Source organism: Exophiala oligosperma (assembly GCF_000835515.1).
Source record: "Exophiala oligosperma strain CBS 72588 unplaced genomic scaffold supercont1.7, whole genome shotgun sequence".
In the NCBI taxonomy this organism is placed as follows: domain Eukaryota; kingdom Fungi; phylum Ascomycota; class Eurotiomycetes; order Chaetothyriales; family Herpotrichiellaceae; genus Exophiala; species Exophiala oligosperma.
The window spans coordinates 17,548-40,717 of record NW_015622824.1 but is presented as its reverse complement, the minus strand read 5'-3'; the positions used below and the strand labels follow the sequence as shown (position 1 = coordinate 40,717).

General features: G+C 50.6%; 11 protein-coding genes across 16 annotated transcripts; 6 read left to right on the top strand and 5 right to left on the bottom strand.

Moving 5' to 3' along the window:
• Positions 1–247: 247 nt before the first annotated feature.
• Positions 248–2,051, top strand: PV06_07326 (uncharacterized protein; the record flags this gene model as incomplete). The annotated part of the gene is made up of 1 exon (XM_016408557.1): positions 248–2,051. The coding sequence occupies exon 1, from the start codon at positions 381–383 to the stop codon at positions 2,049–2,051; it is 1,671 nt and encodes a 556-aa protein (XP_016260311.1). The 5' UTR covers positions 248–380.
• Positions 2,052–4,515: 2,464 nt separating this feature from the next.
• On the bottom strand, positions 4,516–5,591 carry PV06_07325 (uncharacterized protein). Its single transcript, XM_016408556.1, has one exon. The coding sequence runs from the start codon at positions 5,331–5,333 to the stop codon at positions 4,686–4,688; it is 648 nt and encodes a 215-aa protein (XP_016260310.1). The 5' UTR covers positions 5,334–5,591; the 3' UTR covers positions 4,516–4,685.
• A 200-nt stretch (positions 5,592–5,791) lies between these two features.
• PV06_07324 (uncharacterized protein) lies at positions 5,792–8,294 on the bottom strand. Its single transcript, XM_016408555.1, has one exon. It carries the CDS (start codon positions 8,251–8,253, stop codon positions 5,905–5,907), a length of 2,349 nt encoding a protein of 782 aa, XP_016260309.1. The 5' UTR covers positions 8,254–8,294; the 3' UTR covers positions 5,792–5,904.
• A 378-nt stretch (positions 8,295–8,672) lies between these two features.
• On the top strand, positions 8,673–10,067 carry PV06_07323 (uncharacterized protein). The gene has a single exon (XM_016408554.1). The coding sequence runs from the start codon at positions 8,730–8,732 to the stop codon at positions 10,014–10,016; it is 1,287 nt and encodes a 428-aa protein (XP_016260308.1). The 5' UTR covers positions 8,673–8,729; the 3' UTR covers positions 10,017–10,067.
• A 183-nt stretch (positions 10,068–10,250) lies between these two features.
• PV06_07322 lies at positions 10,251–12,904 on the top strand. 3 transcript variants are annotated; one of them, XM_016408553.1, is made up of 4 exons: positions 10,251–10,851; positions 10,909–11,607; positions 11,677–11,798; positions 11,857–12,904. In XM_016408553.1, exons 1-4 carry the CDS (start codon positions 10,374–10,376, stop codon positions 12,658–12,660), a joined length of 2,103 nt encoding a protein of 700 aa, XP_016260307.1. In that variant the 5' UTR covers positions 10,251–10,373; the 3' UTR covers positions 12,661–12,904. The 3 variants fall into 3 exon arrangements, with proteins under 3 accessions (XP_016260307.1, XP_016260306.1, XP_016260305.1); XM_016408552.1 differs by having other exon boundaries at positions 11,656–11,798; XM_016408551.1 differs by having other exon boundaries at positions 10,909–11,798.
• Positions 12,905–12,946: 42 nt separating this feature from the next.
• PV06_07321 (uncharacterized protein) lies at positions 12,947–15,302 on the top strand. The gene is made up of 5 exons (XM_016408550.1): positions 12,947–13,171; positions 13,250–13,277; positions 13,378–13,442; positions 13,515–13,549; positions 13,616–15,302. Exons 1-5 carry the CDS (start codon positions 13,089–13,091, stop codon positions 15,064–15,066), a joined length of 1,662 nt encoding a protein of 553 aa, XP_016260304.1. The 5' UTR covers positions 12,947–13,088; the 3' UTR covers positions 15,067–15,302.
• On the bottom strand, positions 15,144–16,925 carry PV06_07320. 4 transcript variants are annotated; one of them, XM_016408548.1, is made up of 4 exons: positions 16,777–16,925; positions 16,679–16,728; positions 16,302–16,497; positions 15,144–16,112 (listed from the first exon to the last, which is right to left on the bottom strand). In XM_016408548.1, the coding sequence occupies exons 1-4, from the start codon at positions 16,786–16,788 to the stop codon at positions 15,522–15,524; spliced, it is 849 nt and encodes a 282-aa protein (XP_016260302.1). In that variant the 5' UTR covers positions 16,789–16,925; the 3' UTR covers positions 15,144–15,521. The 4 variants fall into 4 exon arrangements, with proteins under 4 accessions (XP_016260302.1, XP_016260303.1, XP_016260301.1 ...); XM_016408549.1 differs by having other exon boundaries at positions 16,679–16,925; XM_016408547.1 differs by having other exon boundaries at positions 16,302–16,728.
• A 250-nt stretch (positions 16,926–17,175) lies between these two features.
• PV06_07318 (uncharacterized protein) lies at positions 17,176–18,579 on the top strand. Its single transcript, XM_016408544.1, has one exon. The coding sequence runs from the start codon at positions 17,213–17,215 to the stop codon at positions 17,783–17,785; it is 573 nt and encodes a 190-aa protein (XP_016260298.1). The 5' UTR covers positions 17,176–17,212; the 3' UTR covers positions 17,786–18,579.
• PV06_07319 (uncharacterized protein) lies at positions 17,916–18,224 on the bottom strand (the record flags this gene model as incomplete). The annotated part of the gene is made up of 1 exon (XM_016408545.1): positions 17,916–18,224. The coding sequence occupies one exon, from the start codon at positions 18,222–18,224 to the stop codon at positions 17,916–17,918; it is 309 nt and encodes a 102-aa protein (XP_016260299.1).
• Positions 18,580–18,659: 80 nt separating the features above from the next.
• On the bottom strand, positions 18,660–19,501 carry PV06_07317 (uncharacterized protein; the record flags this gene model as incomplete). The annotated part of the gene is made up of 3 exons (XM_016408543.1): positions 18,660–19,184; positions 19,238–19,408; positions 19,457–19,501. The coding sequence occupies 3 exons, from the start codon at positions 19,499–19,501 to the stop codon at positions 18,660–18,662; spliced, it is 741 nt and encodes a 246-aa protein (XP_016260297.1).
• A 198-nt stretch (positions 19,502–19,699) lies between these two features.
• On the top strand, positions 19,700–22,960 carry PV06_07316 (uncharacterized protein). Its single transcript, XM_016408542.1, has 8 exons — positions 19,700–20,447; positions 20,525–20,635; positions 20,687–21,446; positions 21,498–21,588; positions 21,634–21,723; positions 21,772–21,866; positions 21,916–22,218; positions 22,278–22,960. The coding sequence occupies exons 2-8, from the start codon at positions 20,527–20,529 to the stop codon at positions 22,573–22,575; spliced, it is 1,746 nt and encodes a 581-aa protein (XP_016260296.1). The 5' UTR covers positions 19,700–20,447; positions 20,525–20,526; the 3' UTR covers positions 22,576–22,960.
• Positions 22,961–23,170: the final 210 nt, after the last annotated feature.

Below are 23,170 nucleotides of genomic sequence, written 5' to 3'. Positions count from 1 at the left end.
CTGAGAACGCTTGATATATGACTGAGTAACCGAGGTAGAGACATTCTTCCCCCCAATAGTACTCCGTGTCCCCCTTAGTAATCTGCCGACTCTACTCGTATAGGGTGAGATACAAAACAGGGGAACTCGTTAGAATTCCGCAAAACAACTCGGCTGTTCGGTTCAAGGCCGTCTTTCGTGAAATGGGTGCTTCTGTACTGTACACCCTCCGCATCTAGTCCAAGTGCGATTCAACAAGTGTACATATCTCTCTCAGACTTTCATATCCCACGGATGTTTTTTCTGTAAAGCACAAGGCACCCTCACTTGCAGCCTCTCTGGGGGGATCATTATATTGAATATTCGCATCGTTAAACAACTCACATCATTCTACCTCGACAATGCCTTACAGTTCACCTTTCCCACCTCTAGACATACCCAAACAAAACATCCTTTCATACTTATTCCCCCTTCACAAACCTTTATCCACAAAGCCACTATGGATGGACTCGAGGGACCCATCCGTGAGTCTGTCGCAGGCGCAAATGTTGTCTTGGATCAAACGGTTCGCCGTCGGCCTCGACAATCTCGGCGTCAAGGAACAACAGGCGATCATGGTCTTCACGCCCAACACGCTATACGTGCCAGCCATATACCTCGCGAGTGCCGGGTCTAAGCGCTACTTCACGGGAGCCAACCCCATCTATACGGTCAGCGAGGTCGCCCATCAGATGAAGGCCATCGAGGCTGCCGTCGTCCTGATCCACCCTTCGTTACTGGAGACCGGCGTAGCTGCGGCAGAAAAAGCCAACATCCCCAAAGACAGACTGTTCATCTTCTCTGAAACGGAAACTTCTCCACGACTTGGTGTACAGGACTGGCGGTCGATGCTGGCCTCGGAAGCAGAATCACGGTCGTGGCAATGGGACACGCTGGAGGGTAAGGCCTCCGTCAAGACGATAGCCGCAATCAACTTCTCCAGCGGCACCACCGGATTGCCGAAAGGCGTGTGCATCACGCATCACAGCCTCGTGTCCAACGCCGCACAATCCATCTCTACTAAGTTTCAAGGTACTCCCTACTCGGCGGACAACCCGGGTCCCGAGCGCTGGCTTGCCTTCCTGCCCCTATACCACGCCTACTCGCAGCTCTGGACGATCAACATCGCCTGCAGACTCCAGGTGCCCGTGTACGTCATGGGCAAGTTCGTGTTCGAAGACTTCCTCGCGTGTATCCAAAAGTACCGGATCACGACGCTCCAACTGGTGCCACCGGTGATCGTGATGCTGAGCAAACGACCCGAGACCGCCAAGTACGACATCAGCAGTCTGCGAAACATCATGTGCGGCGCCGCCCCTCTGAAGGCCGAGTTGCAGAACGAAGTGACGAGACGGTTCGGCATGGTGATCGTACAGGGATGGGGCATGACGGAGACGACGTGCGTCGGCATCATGATGCCGGGAAACACCCAGGACTCGACCGGGAGTATAGGTTACCTGATCCCCAACACGGAAGCGATGCTGGTCGACGACGACGGCAACGAGGTCACGAAGGAAGGCGAGCCGGGCGAATTGTGGCTGAGGGGTCCTCAGATGCTCTTGGGGTATTGGAAGAACGATCAAGCCACAAAGGAGAGCAAGACGGACGACGGATGGTTCAAAACGGGAGACGTCGGAGTGTGCAGAGAGGGGAACAAGTGGTGGATCGTCGACCGGAAGAAGGAACTTATCAAGGTCAACGGGCTCCAGGTCGCCCCAGCCGAACTGGAGGCTGTGTTGTTGGAGCACCCCGACGTCGCCGACGCCGCCGCCGTCGGAATCACCGTCCATGACGAGGAACTCCCCAGGGCATATGTCGTTCTTCAGGACCACGCAAAGGGGAAACTCACAGAGGACGATATCAAAAAGTTCGTCGCTGGCAAAGTGGCCAAGCACAAGCGGCTAGAAGGAGGTGTCAAGTTCATCGATGAGGTGCCCAAGCTCGCGAGCGGTAAGATTGTGAGGAAGTTGATGAAGGAATGGGCCAAACGTGATGCGAAAGAGGTGGAAGGACAGGTTAGAGCTCGTTTGTAAGGGATTTAGATACATATATACACAGACAACACTTGAAAACTCGTCGCCTACGACCTTTTCGCCAACCCACCACTCGCCCCTTTTTGCTCTCCCGCCAACGACTATTGTTTTAAAGTGGAAAATACGTGCCTTGACATCTTCACCCGACTCAGATTCGGCTCGGAGTCTTCTCCTCCCTTCTGCCAACACCAAAAACGACGTCTCGGTGGTTTATTGTGACGTGAACGACCCAGAAAGCATCCACGACGCCTTCAAAGGCTGCACTCACATATTCGCCAACACCTTGTTTCAAGGCGCGGCTCTTTCAAGTCAAGGAGGTCAAAAGGCAGCTGAGAAGCTTGAATACGACCACGGGATGAATCCTTGTGAGCGCGGCCGCCGACACAAAAAGAAGTAAACTTCAAAATCATACATACAGACCCATCAAACAAGAAGGTGAGTTTCACACATGCCTTACCACCTGAGGTTATGATAACCACGCACACCGACCATCACTTACATCTCCTTGACCGGTCGGTAACTGAAACTAACCCTTTGGGACTCCACAGTTTGATGGTGATGATTATATCATTCGACTACCTTGCCCACCCCGAGGTCACACTTTCAATGGCAGGAGATGAAAGTCACAACGTCGGCATTTTTGTAAGAACTATTTTTGAAAGGCCAAAACGGTCTCTGTCCAAACGGATCTCATGTGAATCGGAACGCAGATCATGTCGACAATGGGTGGCAGACCTGAACGAGGCCGTACGGTCGCAGGGACTCGAGAAAACATCAATCACGTTTGAGGGATGTTACCATGAAATCAATGGAAGACAGATGGGGTGTCATGGGTAATGAGATAGGACAGATGATGGCCTACATTGGTGATGTGGAAGAGAGGGCTTTTGAAAATACCAGCGGTCTACCTGAAATCAGTGCGGCAGGACTTCGGAATCGACAAGACCCAGTTGGTGACTGCAAAGGGATTTTACCAGCAGTTTGATTGTGTCGCGTTATTGAAAGGAAGTCGACGATGGTGAAAGACGTTTGGGTAAGGCGAGTAGATGATTGGTAGATTGAACACATGTCTCCCATGGAATTCATGTTCCACATACCGAGTACAGTAAATGGAAATGTACCTTCATGTCTAACACTGCTTTCGTCCGTGCTATACCCAAATATCTCTCCTACCCTTTTCCCGTCCCTCTCGAGATAGTGGTTCGGTTTCCCCCGAAACGTCACGACCCAGACGGACAACCCGGGGTTTGGTGGGGCCTGCGGCTTTTTGAGGCCCACAAGAGTCGGCCAAACTAATACCCCATATTTTCGAAGTCCGGTTTGAGGTCCTACGAGGATAGGGCAGTCCCATATTGTGGTTTCTTGCATAAACGTGCCGTTGCGCACATAGTCGACGTTGGTTCTCAAACCGAGTCGGATCTGTACACCACTCCACTTTCGTCTTTCGTGCATCAGAATCCAGCCAACCTGAGAGCATCGACAGCGGAATTATCTAACCCGACGACCATGTCAGAAACAAATAAAGCGAACAACCACTCTATGGCTGGCTGTGTGAGGACATGGCCAGGCAAACTCCTACGACTGGAAGGGGCATGCTTCGCCGCAGCGTCCATTTGGGCTTACCGAAGTGGAGGGGGACCATGGTGAATTTTTGCGAGTGGAATATTTGTGCCGGACCTGAGCATGGTCGGTTATTTCTCAGACCCCGTCACAGGAGCAGCTCTTTACAAAATTGGACACACCGAAACCCTTCCCGTACTGCTTCTCTGCGCCGGTATTGGACAACAAACCCCCAAACTGGTCAGCATCGCAGCCATCTGGCTGGCACATATCAATTGTAAGTGTTCGCCCCCGACCAGCCTTCCCTGATCGCGGATAAGACAATTCGTCCGGCGTCACTAAGCGCTTGCTTTTAATGCTGGCAGTTGATAGGATGATTGGTGCTGGACTTAAATATGGTACTGGGTTTAGTGACACACATGTTGGGTTCTGGGATGACTTTCGAAGACGCAAAATATGAGCCGCATCGCATTTCTTGTTGTGACCTGTCTGTCCCGCGAACTTTGCACCGAGTATCAAAAGGTTCAGAAAACAACTACACGGCGAAAAAAGGGACCTGACAACGCACGAATATCCAAGACAGCCCCCGACGCGTGCGAACCCAACCTCCCAACGACTGAGAGTCTTGACGGTCGAGAATTCATAGTGTGTCACCAGGAAAACTGCAATCTGAGGGAATTGCCCACCCTAACTGAATTCTTGCGTAGTAAAAGGGATGCTATGATATGAGATATAAGAAAGCTGAACCGAGCGGTCTTTCTGAGACGGCCGTGGACATCAGAGGTCCAGAAAGAGCCAGATTCTGGTCCTTGTGAGCGGAAGAAACAGTGAGGATCGCACAATGGGTGAATCACGGTTCCGGGCATATATATTTCAGATCTATTCGTCGTCTCCGTATACCCGTTGTACTTTGTTCCGTTATAAATACTTCCCCGTGAGTGGGTATCTCGTAAACAGTACAAATTTCCCCCCCAATACCCTTGGGTTCAGGTTCCTTGGGAGTGCCACAAACACAGCACTCACTGACACACTTTGAGAGAAGATTGCAGTCATCATCATCATCATCATCGGCATTCACACCAACCCTTTTGCCATCCTCCACATGACCCAGGGACAATCTCTGGCGGCGATCGGCTCCCACTCGCTGATGGCCTTGCTCGTGTCGACCAACACCAACTTTGCCCCCATGGCCAAAGTCCCACCACAGCAGTCGAACAGACTACCCAGTTCGAAGCCCAATTGCAACTCGATCAGGCCGAGTTTCTTCTCGACGTCACCCTTGGGTACGTCGCCGTAGAACAAACTCAAATGAGGTAGATACTCGTCTTCTGCCCACTTTTGAGCTTCGCTCTCCGAGATAGCGAGGCCCTGTCGCCGACAAGCGGCGGCGAATTTGACGAGGTTGTCGTCCTTGCGGGTGCGGATGGTGACTTTTTTGAAAAATGGCTCCCCAGCCTCGAGTTGTTCGAGTTCGACCGTCACTTCGTCCGTTTCGCGTTTGAATTCGGGAAGGGTCAAGTTGTCAAGCCATTCTTGCGGCGATGATGAGTTTCCATACGTCTTGGCCGGGTCGACGTCCGATGTTATCGTCACATGGGGGATGAAATTGTTCTTGGGCGAGTGGGGAAAGTCGGAGGGCAATGTGTTTGAGATGAGATCTTTCAGCGACTTGTTGAATGCGTGGTCGTCGCTGGGCGCGATGAGCCAGAGTGAGGAGTGCATCTCGTCTTGCAAGGCACAGTCAAAAACAGTTCGCACGAGTGTGAATACGATTACTGGTACCGGTAGACAAGGAAGCTCAGGTGGGTATATGGTCGTCAACTGTCGTTTCTTGAGAACTATTTTATATCGTCGGTTTCGTCACGTGCTCCAGGTTGCAGGAAGAGGGAGGAGGAGATGGAGGAAGATTAATGGAGCGAGTGAGCATGAGTGAGCTCAAGCAGGTTGTCACATTTATCAACGTTCAAAGGAATAGAGAAAAAGATTAGTAAACTTCTGTCGACGATGGAGAGGAGTTCGTGTCAGCATTTCCCATCGGCTCAAAGGAATTCATACGTAATGTTCTGACTTTCTTCCATCTACGTACAAAGATTACTCTATACAGTACAGCGTAGACAATGCTAATTGTTGCGTCGAGTCAAGTACGAGTAGAATACAAACCATGATAATTGAACAAGTAATCAATGTCGAAAAGCATTGTACGAAGCCTCTGGACTTTTGTATTCCGTACGCATTGCGGTTTTTTCAGAATACATGACTATGACTAGGTACCTTGGTAATCCCTCCAAACAATTTAAGCATGGCCATTTACACCGTTTACAGGCAACGGGATTTGAGAATCCAGCTCTCGTAACTCGTCCCTGATAGCTCGATAGTCTTCTTGAGCTTCGCGTTCTCTTCGGCTCACCAGGTTCACATCGTCCCTCAATCTCTCGAGTTGTACCGCGAGTCCCGCATCCTCACCAATCTGCAAGGCTCTGAAAGCCTCTAGTTGGCCTTGTTGTTCCTCAATCTGTGCATAAACATTGGTGATCTTCTGTTTCAATGTCTTCTGTCGAGCTTGGTAGCCTCCTAGATGCAGCGCAAGCTTCTTCTCCAGCTTGTTGCCACCTTCAGCCGCCGCCAGCAGATTCTTGTTGGCTACTTTGAAGGCAGCTTGGTATTCTTCAGGCGTGGTATCGTCCGTGAATCTCAGAGGGAGGGCGTCACGGTCACTGCTGCCAGAGTAGAGAGCTTCGACAGCAGATATGTACAATTCCTGTTCGGCCTCGTCACAAGCTTCTTCCAATTCTTGTCGGGCCTGAGCAAGGACATCATCCGATATCGTGGTCAGTTTTGGAGGCTTGCCGAGAACCTTTGAGCCAGGGAGTGGATATTCCAACGCATCCTGCGCCATCAATAGAGCGGCTTCTTCGGCAATCATCGCTTGAATAGGGTCGGTTATTGACAAGGCTTCTGAAGCAAGGGAGTTGTAGTCAACAATCCTCGGTCGAGGTAGCGATCTTTGATAGACTTGGGTCTGACGTTTGAAATCGGCCGCTGCAGCAGCCTCCCGAGCTTCCTTCTCACGTCGGTCTATCTCGGCTTGGTCTTCTCGTTCGGTCTTGGCCTGAGCTGCTGCCTCTTCTTGTTCTGATGGCAATACTTCGAGCTCCCAGTCCGTTTCCTTTGGTCTGGGCAGCGAAGCAAGTTTCGCCCTCAGTGAATGCTTTGCTGCATTCTCAGCTAGCCGAAGATCGCGTGGTGTCTGGCTCACTAGTTGTCGTTCCCCTTTCTCGTTGATGGTGAAATTATCTCTGGGCGTGCGTAATGGGGTGGCGCCAGGAATTTGACCGCCTGGTCCTCCTTGACGGAAAGGTGTCGCCATAGGATTAGGCGTCACCATCTCGTTCCTTCGTGGAGCGATGCCATCAAACCCTGTTGATCCAGTGCCCTCAATCAAGGGTGTATTCTCGCCACCAAGTAGAGACGACTGTGTTTCAGTCATGGCTCGGATATTTCTGATTTCATTTGCGATATGATCTTCTTGTGCCGGCGCTCGAGGAGTTCGAATGGGGGTAGCACCGACCATATTCGAGTAACTGGACACTAGGCCACGATCATCATCACCATCCTCTCCCGCGGCTTTTATCGCTCTATCGCCTGCCATGCCCATTTTGACAATCTCCTCCAGTTCGCCCTCGCTGACTTGAGGAGCTGGCAGATTCAGTGCTCTGCGCTTGCTTCGCTGCTCGGCTTCACGAATCCGTTGCATCTGACCAGCTTTGGCAGCAGCAGCCATAGCTGCAGAGGATGAATTGTCCTTTCCTTGCTTCTGTCGTTTGGAGTCAAGATTGTCTTCAGGATCCCCTTGTCTCTTTCTCGCAAGTTGTTGTTTCCTAGGATCAAACATTTCTCGTTCCCTCTCATTCTTGACCTCTTCTTCCTGAGTGTCGTAGAAACCAGGCGCAGCTTGTTTCTCAAACGGTATATCTGCATTGTAGTCCATCTCACCCTTCTTGCGAGTTGTAATCTTGATATTGATGCCTGCATTTTTCAACTCACGGCGCTTCTGGAGCACAGCCAACCGACGAGACTCTTCCAGTTGTCTTTCCCGAGCCTTTCGTTTCGCCTTTTTTCCCTGTGTGTTTGCTAAACGTGCTCTTGCTTCACTAAGCATCTCCTTTTCGTCCTCGTCGAGGTCGATGGTATCGGGCCTCGCAGGCTTGGATTCAGGGTCCGGATCCAGCTCCCCTGGCCGTAGTCTTCGGACCTGGTCCCCAGTAGGTGCAGCTGTTTCGCCACCCTCTGGTCCCCCAAGTCCAAGCTCATCATTCTCGCGGGCTTCAGCCTCGTCCAAGAGTCTCTGGTAGCGCTCAAGACATTGAGTGGCAGTTCGGCCGACGATAGGTGCGATTGTGCGCCATTGTGTTGGCATCACTTTCGCCAGGTGCAACAACTTCTCGTCCTCTTCCTTGGACCACTCGATCTTGCGAATACCTGGATCCAGCCATTCTGTCCATCTTGCCTTGCATTGTTTCGGTGTCTTTCGTGCTAACAAGGACGAGACCCGCGCCCACTGATTTAGACCATATTTCGACACCGAGGCTTTGAGGATTTCATCCTCTATATTGGTCCAGACACCCCCCTTGACTACAGGCATGTTGAAGGCGTCACAGGGGTCGGAGGGAGGTTAGAACAATGTGATCCTTGAAAGTCGCAAATCAAGAGCACACAGGCCGATCTTAAAATCTTCAAACATCAAGAGTGGTTCGTCAGACAGAATATTCAGACAAAGATTGCACTCAAAGTGTGACTTGTGGCTTCTTAACTCCCGGTCTGACAACCAAGTCTCCCCACATGCTAGGTCGCTGCGAGATCACGTGAAAACTGCGTCAATTCGCGCTGCTTTTAACAACAGCTTCCAGCTGTTTCATCTGAGTTAGGCAAGGGTATGTTTGGATTTTCCCGTTTGGCCCGAGGCCGATTAAGCAGCAAGTAGATTTCGGACCCGCTAGCGCCTGCGGAGAAATCACATTTGTGAACGCGGCAACTTTTTTTTTTTGAAGATTGAACGATAACGTGGAAAGCCACCATGCAAAATTGAAGAGTGACAACAGAATATCAAAAATCTACAGAATGCCTTCCGATATAGGGGCACCTCAACAGCTGAAGCAGTCCTCGAGAAAGGGCAAGAAAGCCTGGCGCAAAAATGTCGACATTACAGAAGTACAAACAGGACTCGAGAATCTGCGTGAAGAAATCATTCAGGGCGGCCCGATCGCAGAGAAGGCATCGGAGGAGCTGTTTGCACTTGATGTCAAGGGGTCAGAGGACATAAAGATAAAATACAAACTGCAAAAGCCTCTGAAGGTGGACGAGATTTTGTCAAGGCGTTCCGCCGTGCCCGCACTGGACAGCCGCAAGAGACCACATTCGGCGGTTGGATACGGTATCGTCACCTCAAGCAAGCGCCAAAAGCCGGACTGGGTGAGCAAAAAAGAGGTTCAACGGCTGAGGAATAATCTCGACAAGAGTACTTTCTTGGATAGCCAGAATATCGAGTCTGAGAATGCCAGCTTTGACCCTTGGGCTATAGGCCCTGAGCCTCTGTCAAGCAGGGACGAGTCCAAAGAATACATACCGAAGCCCAAGCCCAAGGTGGCTCCTGCAACCATCCGAAGGGCGCCAATCGCCATGACGGCTACCGGCAAGCCTGTACGAGCAGTGCAACAACCAGAGGGAGGCACAAGTTACAATCCAGCCTTCGAAGATTGGGACGAACTGTTGAACAAGGAGGGTGAGCGAGAATTACAGGCTGAGAAGGCACGGCTCTTGGATGCCCAGATCGCCGCGGAAAAGGAGGAGAGAATCCAGCAACTTGCTTCGCTTCCTGACCCCAACCCGGCAGACGAAGAGAGTGCTTGGGAAGGGTTCGAGACGGATAATGACGATCCGGAACTTCTCAAGAAGAAACGTCCTGAGCGTAAAACCCCAGCACAGCGAAACAAGATCAAGAGAAGGAGAGAAGCGGAGAGACTAGCAAAGCACGAAAAGCGGATGGGCGATAAGCAGAAGCAAGCAGAACAGATCATAAATTCTTTGATCTTGCAGCAAGAGCGCGAGAACGAGTTGTCCACTGAAGAAGAACAACTTGAAGCTGTGGGAATTGATGACCGGGCTTTGAGAAGGAGAAAACTGGGTACCGCCCCTATCCCTGAAAAGTCACTAGAGGTTGTCCTGCCCGACGAGCTCCAAGACTCTTTGCGGAGACTCAAGCCAGAAGGCAATCTCTTGAATGATCGCTTCAGAAACCTCCTCGTCAATGGAAAGCTGGAGAGCCGCAAGCCCATCTTACAGCCTAAGAAGGCAAAGAGAAAGATAACCGAAAAGTGGTCTTACAAGGACTTCAGTGTAAAGGTGTGATCTCGAAGAGGTAGTCATGATTGGAAATGAATCATATTCATGAGATACTCTCACCATGCGAATTTGGTCTGAAATAGATCTGACTCTCTGCTGTTCGTACAACTATGTGAACTGCTTAAGTAATCGACATATCTAGCACGTGATCAGTCGCTGAAGTCATTGGGTGGCTCGAGCTTGCCAATCCCCGTCTCCAACTTGCGACAGCATTACGAGTTGCAGGGCCGCTGCCGTTTAGTTTAGTCTTGTGTCTTGCTCCATATCAACGCAGCTCAATGCGCCAGCTGATGGGACTGTGATCAGCGTTCAGTCTAGGCTTCAACTATTACACACAGTCCTTCTTGTATAGCGTTTTTTGATATGTCTCTGTTCGGTTCATCTCCTACGGAAACGGCTCCCCTGAACTCCAAGTCTCTCTTCGGCGATGAGCCCGCACAGCCGACGCTCACATCGTCGTTGTTCGCTGATGATGGTGGTGGTGGTGGTGAATCACCATGGTCGATGCCAACTCCTAAAAGGAATGCGCGGCAGAATCTTGTGAAACACCTACTCCCTGCCACCGATGTCCCCGACACCTACGTCGATGCCTACGACGCTGTATTGCATGCCAGTGAACGCACCGGCGTTGGTATAAGCCTGACCGCAATCAAAAGTATCGTACAAAGCAGCAATCTGAGCGAGCAGGAACAGCACAAGATTCTCAACTTTGTAATCCCGGGTGGGCAGGAAAGCGCAAATGGAGTCGGCAGGAGCGAGTTCAACGTCCTACTTGCCCTGATTGGACTCGGCCAGGAGGGCGAAGATATTACCCTCGACGGTGTCGATGAGCGGAGGCGGAGTGAGTGACATGTCATTTTTTGGACTTCGTTCGGAGTAGAAGCTAAACATATCGCAGAATTGCCAGAGCCCAAAGTGGGCTACATAGAACAACTCCGGGCCGATAGTCGTCCGCAGCCCAGTTCTCTCCCAGCCTCGAAGCCGACCCCAGTACGACAGCAGAAGCCTCGACAAGAATCCTTCGGCAACGACCCTACCGCAGACCCTTGGGCTAGTCCCTCAAATCGCAGAGGACCCCCTGCTTCTACTGCTGCTCAAACGATGGCGGCTAATGGCGTGCCGGAGAGTGTCAAAGGCGCTTCGAATGGCCTTGAAAGGACTACAAGTGCATTTACTACACAAGGTGAACAGTCAGGCAGCAATGGTGGGTCTCCGAATGATACTGCAGCCCCCAGTGCTGGCGCAGGCTGGAACAATTACAATGGCAGTTCAGCAGGCTTCTCCGAGCAGCCGGTTCTTGGTGGCGGTTTTGGAGATGAGGGAGATGATCAATCGAATGGACCTGGCCATCGGCATCGGCCTTCTGCGTCCCAGAGCATTGTCCTTCCCTCTGGTACAGGAGAGAGCGTGACGATCTCTATGCTGCCAGAGAAGGAGGGAATGTTTCTCTTTCAGCATCGCAACTACGAGGTTACAACAACACGGAGAGGAGCCACAGTCGTCAGGCGTTACAGCGACTTCGTTTGGCTCCTCGATTGTCTGCAGAAGCGATATCCTTTTCGACGACTACCTTTGCTGCCACCAAAACGAGTTCAAGGTGAGATTTCCCACCTGACCACGTTTCCCAAGCTGATCCAACTTACAGTGAATGGTACACATCTTTCAGCTGATGCAGCTGTTTTCCTGGAGAAACGGAGAAGGGGCCTGGTTAGATTCACAAATGCGCTTGTCGAGCACCCTATCTTGAGCCAAGAAACGCTCGTGGTCATGTTTTTGACCGTTCCTACAGTAAGTCCTTCGCCATGGGATGTCCACTGAATGGACTGACAACTGACACCAGGTGCAGGAACTTGCGGTCTGGCGGAAGCAAGCAACAATATCAGTGCAAGAAGAATTTACAGGGAAAATTCTTCCTCCGACGCTTGAAGACAGCCTGCCAGACAGTCTCCCTCAATTGTTCGAAGAGGTCCGTATGGGCGTCAAACGTTCGGCCGAGGTCTACATCAATATATGTATTTTACTGGAACGGATGGTGAAGCGCAACGAAGGACTTGCTGCTGAAAATGCCAAGTTCAGTACGGCACTTTCTCATCTTACAGAAGCTACAGCACCTACTTATGCTATCGATACCAACGACATACCACTTTTGAACGAAGGAATCAGTTCGACTTCGAAACACCTTTCGACACATTCGACGCTACTTGATGATGAGGCCAAAGCATGGGATATGGGAGTACTCGAAGACATGAAAGCGATTCGCGACAGTTACGTCTCGATGCGCGACATGTTCGACCGCCGAGATAGATATGCTCGAGACAACATCCCGCAACTCGAAAGACGCATCGAAGCGTCAGAGCACAAATTACAGCAACTGCGACAGAAACCCCAGGGCCAAGTCAAACCTGGCGAGATGGAGAAAGTCGAGAGCAGCATCATGTCGGACAAGGAGAGCATTGTACAACAACATGCTCGGGGAGTTTTCATCAAGGAATGTGTCAGGGACGAAATTGTCACCTTCCAAACCTCCATTTATGCCATCAGCCGTCTGCATCAAGACTGGAGTCAAGAGCGGGTCAAGTATGCAGAATTGCAGGCGAGCAACTGGAGGAGTCTAGTTGATCAACTTGAAAGTATGCCTCTACCAGAATGACTTTCGTTGTAAGCAAGCGCTTTGTACTTATTGGTTTGTGGTGGTGAGGTTTTATATTGCTACTGAAGATATCATATTGAGACAGGCAGTTATTGGCGAATGGTGCAAACAATACATAATATGCATGTTCTTCAAAACCCTGTTGCGTGAAGTGTGTTGGTAGACATGTCAATAGAGGACCCTGGAGGCAATGTTTGATGTTGCCTATAGGTGTTGTAGTCTGTGCTTAAAAAATCGATATTGGCGCCTAATATGGCCGCCTAGGAACAGGCTTTCTAGCGGCCCAGGCTCCTCCAAACTTCCTCCTCCAACTTCAACCCAGCAGAGTCATCAACGACTGCAAATCTAGTTTTTATCATAACTACTCAACCACAAGTTCGAAACTCTTTTCCTTCGATAGAATTTGTCGCATAGACGACGCGATCATCATGGCGGGCGGTGATCATGGTGGTGAATCAAATGATACACCTGAGCCGGTCATCAAGGGCTTCGCTACGCTCAATCAATTGCAGTATGTTCTCAGACTTTCCTAGAATCACAATTTCTACGCCATCGTTTTATCCCGGACGACACTGACTTTCGAATTCAGGATCGGTGTAAAGGCCTTTGTTGAAAAGGTGAGGTTTTTTCCTGTCCAAAGCCTTCAAAACCTATATCACGTGATGAAGATATCGTGAGGGTATTGAAGAACGATGGGACTAATCACCAAATCGATAGAACGGCGAACCCAGAAAAGCAGAAATATTATCAATAAAACAGAGAAATGGTTCTTTGACATTCTAGTAAGTCCTGTATTGAGGGGCGGCCAGACATATGAAGGTAACGGAGCGTTTTACCTAACAAAACTTGTACAGCGTGCATTATGTTGAATTCAACAAGCGTCTCGATGGTGAGGACTTTTGACCCGAATCTCTGCTTGGTTGATTGATGTTCTGTGCCTAACGATATCAAACAGAATGGATCTCGGCGGAGCGAATCGATCTCTCTCAAGAGGTCGAATGGCCTGCTCCCGAAAAACCCGAGAAGAAGAAGACCACGGTGACAACCAAGGCATCGTCGACCAAAAACGCACAGGCGAAATCCATCACCACCACCAAGGCCGGCCGCCCCCGGACGGATTCGCGACCTGGGTCCGCGACGCCGGACCTACTGACGTCCAAAGCTGGCAATGACCGCAAACGCCCTCTCCCATCCAAGGCGGGCGGGAAGGAGAACCGCGAGGATTCCCTGATCGCGGACGACCCGGCTTTGGCCCAGGCCGGCACTCCGCTGACCAGTCTGAGTCACGAAGACAGCGCGGAGCTCCCCGCGGGAAGCACCGACGTCGAAATGACGGACGTGACCACCAAGACGGAGGAGAAGGTGCCCGCGATCCTGGAGCCCGAGGAGGAGATTGAGAAACTGCGCACGGGAGGGTCGATGGTCCAGAACCACGCCCAGCTCCACCTCGTGCGCAACCTCAACAAGATCCAGATGGGCAAGCACGTCATCGAGCCGTGGTATTTCAGTCCGTACCCCCAGGAGTTTGGAGACGTCGACATGGTCTACATTGACGAGTTTTGTCTGTCGTATTTCTCTTCGCGCAAGGCCTTTGAGCGGCACCGGTCCAAGTGCGAACTCCGCCACCCTCCCGGCAACGAGATCTACCGCGACGACTTTGTTTCCTTTTTCGAGGTCGACGGACGTCGACAACGCACCTGGTGTAGAAATCTGTGTCTGTTGTCGAAGTTGTTTCTGGACCACAAGACGCTCTACTACGACGTGGACCCTTTCCTCTTCTACTGCATGGTGACGCGGGACGAGCACGGCTGCCACCTCGTGGGTTACTTTTCCAAAGAAAAAGAGTCCGCCGAGGGTTACAACCTCGCTTGCATCATGACCCTGCCGCAGTACCAGCGCCAGGGTTTGGGCCGACTGCTCATAGCCTTCAGCTACGAACTCAGCAAGCGGGAGGGCAAGCTCGGTTCCCCCGAGAAACCCTTGAGCGATTTGGGTCTGCTGAGCTACCGGCAGTACTGGAAGGAGACGCTGGTCGAGTTGTTGAGTGACCCGGCGAGGCTGCCGGCCCCGGGGAGCGCGAGCCACACGCCCAGCAGCGACCACCTGCACCCGCACAGCAGCCTGGGCTTCGGTAACGCCCCGAGCAGCCAGTTCAGCACGAGCATCGCCGAGATCGCCAGCCTGACGGCCATGAGCGAGAAGGACGTCCACGAGCAACTCGAGGTGTTGAAGCTGTTGAGGTATCACAAGGGAGCCTGGATCATCGTCGTCAGGGACGAACTGCTGGAGTGGCAGGAGAAGAAACGGGAGAAGGAAAAACTAAAGGGCGCCAGGGGGATCGACGCGAGCAGATTGAACTGGAAGCCGCCCGTCTTCACGGCTAGTAGCCGCACATGGAACTGGTAGTAGATTTTCCCCCTACGTATGCGAGGTCGACGATGGCACCCAGGGGGAAGCAGCAGGATTGATATCATTTTTAAACAGCATGGCGTTGGAGGCGGTCCAACTTTAATTATTACTACGAGTAGCAATGACAGGATATTACGGGACTCTGGTTTAAAAACGCACATCCGGTACCGAGTACAATAGCACATAAGATTTGGCATCATGAAATGAGGTGTAAAGACATTGTACTCTGCTAACGAATGTAACAACCAACGCCTTCGCTAATGTGACAATCATATCATAAAATCGTGTCCAAACGTGGAGCTCGCAATGGCATGCGGAGTATAGGTGCAACGAGTTCCCAACACGACACCGTTGCAATTACCCATCTTCGCCTGCCCCTCGAATCTTACAGGTTTCTTCGTCGTGCATAGGTGAAGATGTCTATGGGAGGCCTTATTGTGTTCAAAAGTCTCTCAAGACGGGATGTTCGTGTAGCGAGCCAACTCGGCATCGCCACCACCGTTGGGCTCTTCAGTGCCACCATTCTCAGTCATCTCAGTGTCACCATTGTCTTCATTCTGATCGTCCTCTGCGGGCTTCTCAGCATCAGCATCGAAAGGCAACTTTTCTGGTATCTGAAGCCTCTTTTCCCGGGCAACTCGTTCAGCCCAAGTACGCACTTTCACCAGGTAGCGGATGTTGGCCTCCCGCTTCTGATCTTGAGACTGTAAGATGGCTTCGTTAACGTCCTTGGCGACCTTCTGTCGTAAAGAGGGATCGACTAGCTCGGCAAGAACGCCAAAATCATTATTGGCTTGGGCCGTGGTTGGGGCCGCTGCTGCCTTGACCCATGACTCTTTCGGGACTATTAGCAAAGCCATTGCTCGCTCCAAGTCAATCTTGAACTGTGGATCGAGTGGTACGTATGGTGAAAGGTTGTGCATGGCAAATTCGATTGCATTTCCAACAAGTGCTTGATCAGGAGAGTTGAAACTGAGACGGATAAGCTCGACTAGTTGTAGACGCAGAAGCGAGAAATGAAGCTTCTTGTCGGTGTCTAGGAGCTATTAAGAAATGGTCAGTGCTTGCAGAACCAGCAAAACTGTGAAATAAATTTGGCATGACAGATAACAAATCATACTGAGGACTGAAGGTGTTTTTGCTCTCATCTCGGCCCAGAAGGGCTATGAGTGGTGCATGAAAACAAATCTAATCATGTAGTTGGTGTGAAGCTGGACGGTGAGAGTACTTACTTCTGGGTTGAGGTCGTTGATCAGCTCGATAGCGTGCTGCATGTCTCCGCGGTGAATGGAATCTCTGATCCGTACTCTCTCTTCGATAGCTGTCAAGTCTGCTTTTTGCTGGATGTTGGCTTCGGCGGCGAACTTCCGAGCAGCTGATGGGTAGCCTTCCGTGATCAAATAGTCCATGATCAGTTTGTTTATATCACTGTTTGCGCCAATTATCAGTGGTGACCTCCAAACTTGACTTAAAGAGTGTGTGCCATTTTTCTGGAAATTTTCAGAAAGCAAAACAATATTCGTCTCTTCAAGAAAGTTCAGAGAGATTCCCATTTTGTCAAAAGTACATCCTGCAAAGCTGAGAGGGCGAGAAAGGGTGGAACTCGTACGCTTTGGTGACATCGGAAGTGCTCATCCAGTGGTCGAAACCATAATGAGTCTGCGCGAGAATGAGCACAAGTTTGACGAAGGAGTCCTAGACTCTTACCATGGGCATCATCCTTGCGTGTGGAAGTGGGGAGGCCTCAACCTCCCGAAGTCTGGTTCCTCTGTAAGTCTACCGAGGTCGCCCTCATTGGAGATACTTGGGCAGGTGTTGAGCTGCCGATGATATTTTTCTCGATCGAGCGAGAGGCGTGAGTGGAAGAGGAAGAGGCCAGCCATTTTGCAGCTAAGGTGTGAAAATAGATACCTACTAGGGTGGACCACGCAATTACGGTACAGCAGTTAGTACCAGGAAACGCGAATTTTCACGCCAAGCACAGTACTCGTACGGTGCAGTACAACGACGATCCCACGCCGGTCAGGCTTTGAACATTACTCCGACTTGATCGAGGTAAAACATTCTCCGCATCATACTCGTAGAGATCCATGCAGTTACAAACATTTTGAGGATTGGTTTTGTATTTGGTTGTCAAGCTACCATGGCGTCGTCTGACGGAGAAATCTCGCCGCTCCAGCGCAAGAACATGACCGATGATTACCACAAATTTCTATATACTGCATCTTTTGCAACTCTTTTCCTAGCACCAGTTCTAATAATCCTGCCTCCTCGGAAATTCGATTTCTACACCTTCTCGCTGTCTGGGGCCTTCGCAATTTCAGCAAATTACCAATTGAAAGAACGCACAGGCTCAGGCCTACTAGGCCACATGCCCGTGCCGTTTGCGATGCCAAAACGTGCTCGCGAAATCCAAGCTGCGAAGGCCCAAGACCGAGAACGCCAGAGACGTCTTCTCGAAGAATCTGGAACACCCGTGGAGCCAAGGAAAGGTTCAGCCTTGGAAGAAAAGGCCAAAGAGATATGGATGGGCGGCGAGACTGAGGGCTGGAAAGAACGACGGTTACGAGAAGAGCAGGAAAAGATCGAACAAGGCGAAGGCTACGGCTCGATGATCATGGACCAAATCTGGGAGGTCTGGACATGGGGCAAGAAGCAGGGTGAAGAGCTGAAAGAGAAAGACCAAGAAGCTTTGGAGAGCAAAAAGAACAGTTGATGATTGATCCAACAATCTCTTCAATCAAGATACGATGGCATCAGCTTCGAGGGCTTACCCGAAACTGCATCGGCCTCCAACACATCTGGCCTGACCCCTTTCCTCCACGAGATGCTCGCAGGTACGACGGTTAGTGCGTACTGTCAACACGTTTTGTTGTTGGAGTTGCTGCACTGTGGCGCTTCCGAGCATCAACTTCGACTTGGAAGTCACGGACTTTAATGCCGTGCTTTCGGAGTTCTTCGCGAGCCTGTTCGTTCTCTAGTGTTTGCTGTCTGCGTTGCTGTTCGTGACGGCTTCCACGTATGGCTGGAGCCTCGTCTGAACATAGCGTAGTGCTTGAGCGTAGAGTCTGGCCGGAGGTGCGATCACCCGGCGTCGCGACTTCGGGCATTGCAAAAAGGGCGGCCAATATCTTCGACTTGAGCTTGCTATTCATCTCTCTCGGCTGTCTTCAGCTCGTTCACTTAATAGAGGATGTCCAGCTCGTCAGCATATCTCTCGGTCTCTGCACACGGCTGCTTGGCATTATTGTCAGCGGGACCTGAGTAGTCTTGACTTATAGCATCAGGAACCTTACCACGATTCCTTGGAAAGTGAATGACACGACTTTGAAATCCGAAGTCAAGAGGTGTATCATTTTGAAGGAAACATCCAGGGCAAATTTTCAGCTGTGTGACAAACCTCAGACTAGTACAGGAAAGCGGCAGATAGCATGGTGGTACACGGTGAGAGTTTGCTATGGTGATGCTTGGTGCAACATAGAAGGCACCAGTAACAGGATTGCTCGTCACGGATGGCTGATTCCAAGTTTTTTGTGCTCATGAACATGAAACGAGGGGCTCGGATTCTTAGTTCTTGGAGACGCCCAAATTCATCTCTTGCGTTTTTTGTGAGTCTTTTTGTTTCGCATACTGATTTTCGATGACGCTCGTGGTCTCTTGCCGTTACTGTTCTGTCTGATATCCATAGGCTTCCCTGATGCGTTGCCTTCCTGCTTCAACCTCTTGTGTTGATGGCTTCTGTTCTCACCGGATGCGGATCCGTCGCTTTGCCTTTTGCGCTTCTTTTCTGTACTTTCCTTCTTTCGGGTTGCTTTTGCTTGGACTCGAGCCTCAACCCCTCGTACAAAAGAGTCCTCTTCTTCTGAGGACTCTGGCTGGAGTTGACCATTCGATTTCGACTTCTTGCGCTCGTGTTCAGGTTCCATCGTTCCATCGGTCTGCAGTTTGCGCTTGGGGGTTGACTTCTCCTTGAGCAAGTCACCGACAATCGAGGGATTCGCATCGAAAGAAAATAGTCCACTAGAGTCAACCGTGGGTGTGGCAGTGCGCAACGGAATGTTTCGACGGCTGGCAGGATCTGTTGACTCGAAGTCATCTTGATTGGTGATTGATCTCTGTTGCAATCAGTCATTTCCGCAGGCCTCGCGAAGGAGCAGACAGTGCGTACCAATGCCTCGCTAGACGATTTGAACCCTGCGATTAGGGTTTCTGTGCTGATCAACCGCGCCTTGAGTGCTTCCAGTGCTGCGTCGCTGCCGGCGCAATGGTCTCTCAACTCAATGAGGACGGTAGCATGGTTGTCAAGCAGGGATACAATAGAGTCATGTTGGAGGAAAAACTACCAAGACGTCAGCCAGATATGGGAGAAAATATTGGGATACCCTACTTTCTGCCAAATCTCCTTTGACGGGGTATCGGCCATGACAGTCATTCAGACAAAAGCTATACAATGGAAAGTACTTGTATCGGGTGTCTGCAGGTTTGGACAAAATCTTTAAGATCTTTGGCATCGAGGTTGGAGTCGAGGCTCCATTTCTCCAATCTTTGCGTCTGGGTATGAATACTTCGCCTATCGAGTCTGGACCATTTCTACGGCGAATCACTGGCACACGTTCACGACATGGCCTCACGACAACACCTCTCTCAACATCTACCATATTATGTCCTTCATCCTGCCTCTGGGTTGTCCGCTTGACGACATATTCGTCCATAAAGACGAAGAGCGTATGCATTCCATGACCTTCAAGTCGAGTCGGGGATACGTGGCCGTCAAGCTCATGAGAGCAAGCGCATTGACATTTCTATTGAGGAGCAGGTTGAATGCTGGCAGCTAGAATGAACCTGACAAGTCTTGTTTCCCAGTGATCAACACAATGTCTCTCAGAAAGAGATCTTATGGCATGGAAAGGGTGCTTCGGAATAACAGACTTGAAAGCGAGAAACGCAGCAGCATTGAGGTATTATGGTTCTTTCCCTATTGTTGGCGGTGATGGCATTTCTTCGGGCTCAGCGCAATTGAGCCCATAGAGATGAATAGGCCTTGCGCTTGCCATTGTCGGCCATACATCAACTACCTTCCCTATTGTCGCCGCTCCTTCCATTGAGACGCTTGCACACCCAGCAAAGATGTCTTCTGTCCCTCTCTTCTCTACTCTCTTCTTTTTCTTTTCTTCTCTACACAGAACACATAGCTACAGCTTTGCTTCACACACACTCCTCCGCTGTTAGCCCTCCTCACCCTTATCATCCATCCCGACTGCATTTTGGCTTGCTCATTGTACCCATCTCATTGCTGCTCTATCATTTCCAACAAATCCTCAGCAAGGAGAACCCCACTGGGCGTGGCAAGGCTACCCCGTTGGTGATTGCAACCGTGGGTGAGTGATATACTTCTCCTGATACCCCTGTGGTGCTCAACCATGCACAAGCAACTTCTACTGACAGATCCTGATAGTCATGTCTGAGAAGACCGGAACTCAAGCTACCGCAGGCACAGCCTACGCTAGCTACCATCCATCTCGACTACCCTACTCGGGATCTACCTACCAACCATCATACACTGGAGGTAAGAGAAGGACGCTGTTGTCATGTGGAGAGAATGCTTATTGTCATCTAGGACTAAGCATGGCAAGCAACAACCCACTGGCCAATATGCAAACCCTCAAGGCAAGCCTCCCAGCATCCAACCAAATGGACGGCGAAGTCACTGCAGCTGGCCAACGTCAAGGCTACAACAATCCACTCATGGTTCTCCCGTCTGGCCAGACTGTTCCTCTGAGCTCCTTCTATGGTCAAAATCAGGCATCCACTGGAGACACTACTTCCCAGTTGCCATACATGCCTACTGGAATGTTTCCTAGCTTCATGGGCAACAACATCCCTGCCGGTCCTATGTCAGGCTACTGCTGGCCATATGGTATAGCTTCGAATGTCAACGGCTTTGACCCAGCCCGTCGAGCATCCTGGTCATCCAATGAAGAAAATACCACTACCAATCAAGCTGTGGGCCTCCAGGGTCAATCGGAGTATTACCCGGGTATGCCCTATCCGGCCACAGCGGCAACCGCTGCACAGTACATTTCTGGACCAATTCAACCTATGAAGTGTGCTGACAACAAGTCGTATGAAATGGTCAACCTGGACGAACTTGTCTCTCGTGATACGCCAATTCCGCGTGCTGTCCCAGCTCTTTGGACCAACCAAGAAGAGCTCAGTCTCGCCAAATGTCTCCAGAATCCCGAAGGCATCACCAATGTTTACATCCGTGGCTTTATGCCTGATACCACGGACGAGGATCTTGAACGTTGGGCTTCTCGGTTTGGAGAGATCGAATCGTGCAAGGCCATCATTGAGCAGGACACTGGCAAGTGCAAAGGGTATGTCTCTAATGCCCCATACCAACATGAGCTCGACTAACACATTTACAGCTTCGGCTTTGTCATGTACTACTCTCCTGCTGCTGCTGAGAATTGCATTCGAGGCTTCTTCCATCTCGGCTTCCAAGCCAGCTATGCTCAGGTATTTCAAGGCCTCCATGTCCTGTAAATCGCTGATCGTCTGCAGAAATCTCGTAATTCTCGCCTCAAGGACCTTGAAGACAAAAGTTCCACCAACATCTACTGCACCGGAGTCCCCATTGACTGGAATGAATCTGTGCGTTAATATCTCCCTCCATGCTCGGCTTTCCACTCACTTTTCTAGGATCTCGCCAAGCACTTCCTGCCTTACCGCGCCGTTTCTACCAAGATCTGTCGGGATGTACCTTCTGGGGTCAGCAAAGAAGTTGGATTTGCCAGGTATTTAGCCGCATGCTTGTCAACAAGAGTTCCATATTGACCTTTCCAGATTTGAGAGTCGTGAAATTGCTGAGCGTGTCATCAGAGAATTCCATTCTGTTCTGACCGACCACGACGGCGTCAAGCTGTTCCTTCGATTTGCCGATACCAAGGCCCAGAAGCAGCTGAAACAGCAGAGCCAGGAACGTCGCAACTGGCGCAGTCGTGAATACAGCTACTCTGTTGAACACACCCCGTCTCCGATCTTGACTCGTTTGCAAGACATGGGCAACCATATCAGTCCCATCGGAAGCTACCAATCACCTGCGGGAGCTAGCAATACTTTCACCCCAGCGACGTCAGTCTCTCCGGCGTAAGTTCAGCCTTACTGCACATCCATTGTCTTTCCACTGCTAACTTTGCTGTTTCCAGTGAGATGCCCGGTGTCAACAAGTCAGTCAGTGTGACTCGCAGCTCTCAATGGCCTATGCAAGGCGGACTTCAATCAATCACCAATATCACAACTGTCCGTACCAACATGCCTGCCACAACGGCTCCGAGCACCTATGTCGAGGGTCCCCAAAAGACTGCGTCCATCCTTCCAATCCTTCAAGAGAGTAACGATGCCACCAAAAAGACACCCAGTCCAAAGAAGGTCACTATCAAGATTGAGCCTGCCAGTGGCAAGGAAAATGTCACCACTACTCCGCAGTCCGTCTCCGTCAAATGAGCCGATCGTCATGGTGCTCCTGAGAACATGATCCTGCTTCCACTATTTTTGGTGTGCATCTTGTTCTTGGTCGGCTGGCACCTCCATTTTGCTCTTTTTTGCTCATCCTTCCGTCGAAACATGTGCAACATTGCTGCGGCACAGCCTTCGCGAATATCAACAGATTCAACAAGACAGATACTCAACATTGATCCATAGAGTATGACAGGACATCTCTACATGTTGCATGGTCCACCTGGAAGTATCAAGTAGCCATCGTGTTCATATGGCAGAAAAGAAGAACGAGATCAATGGGTGTATGTGTTGGGCACTTTCATCAAGTAGCATGACTTGTGTATTATGAGAAGGAAACATATTAGTTGTGTCAAACACAATGCAATTGATAGTAGCCTTTTGCTGCACAAAACTGACCTCCGTCGAGTCCCTTTTATCGACGATGCGTAATCAAAATTCAATTTGAGGACTAGAGTGACACTAATGAGAAACATAATCTGACATCGTCCTGGGCACCACCAAATACACAAGATTTCAGTCCACTGACCTGATCTTCAAGGAGGTTCGATAGCACCCAGCCTTGCAGGGCATGGCTGGATTG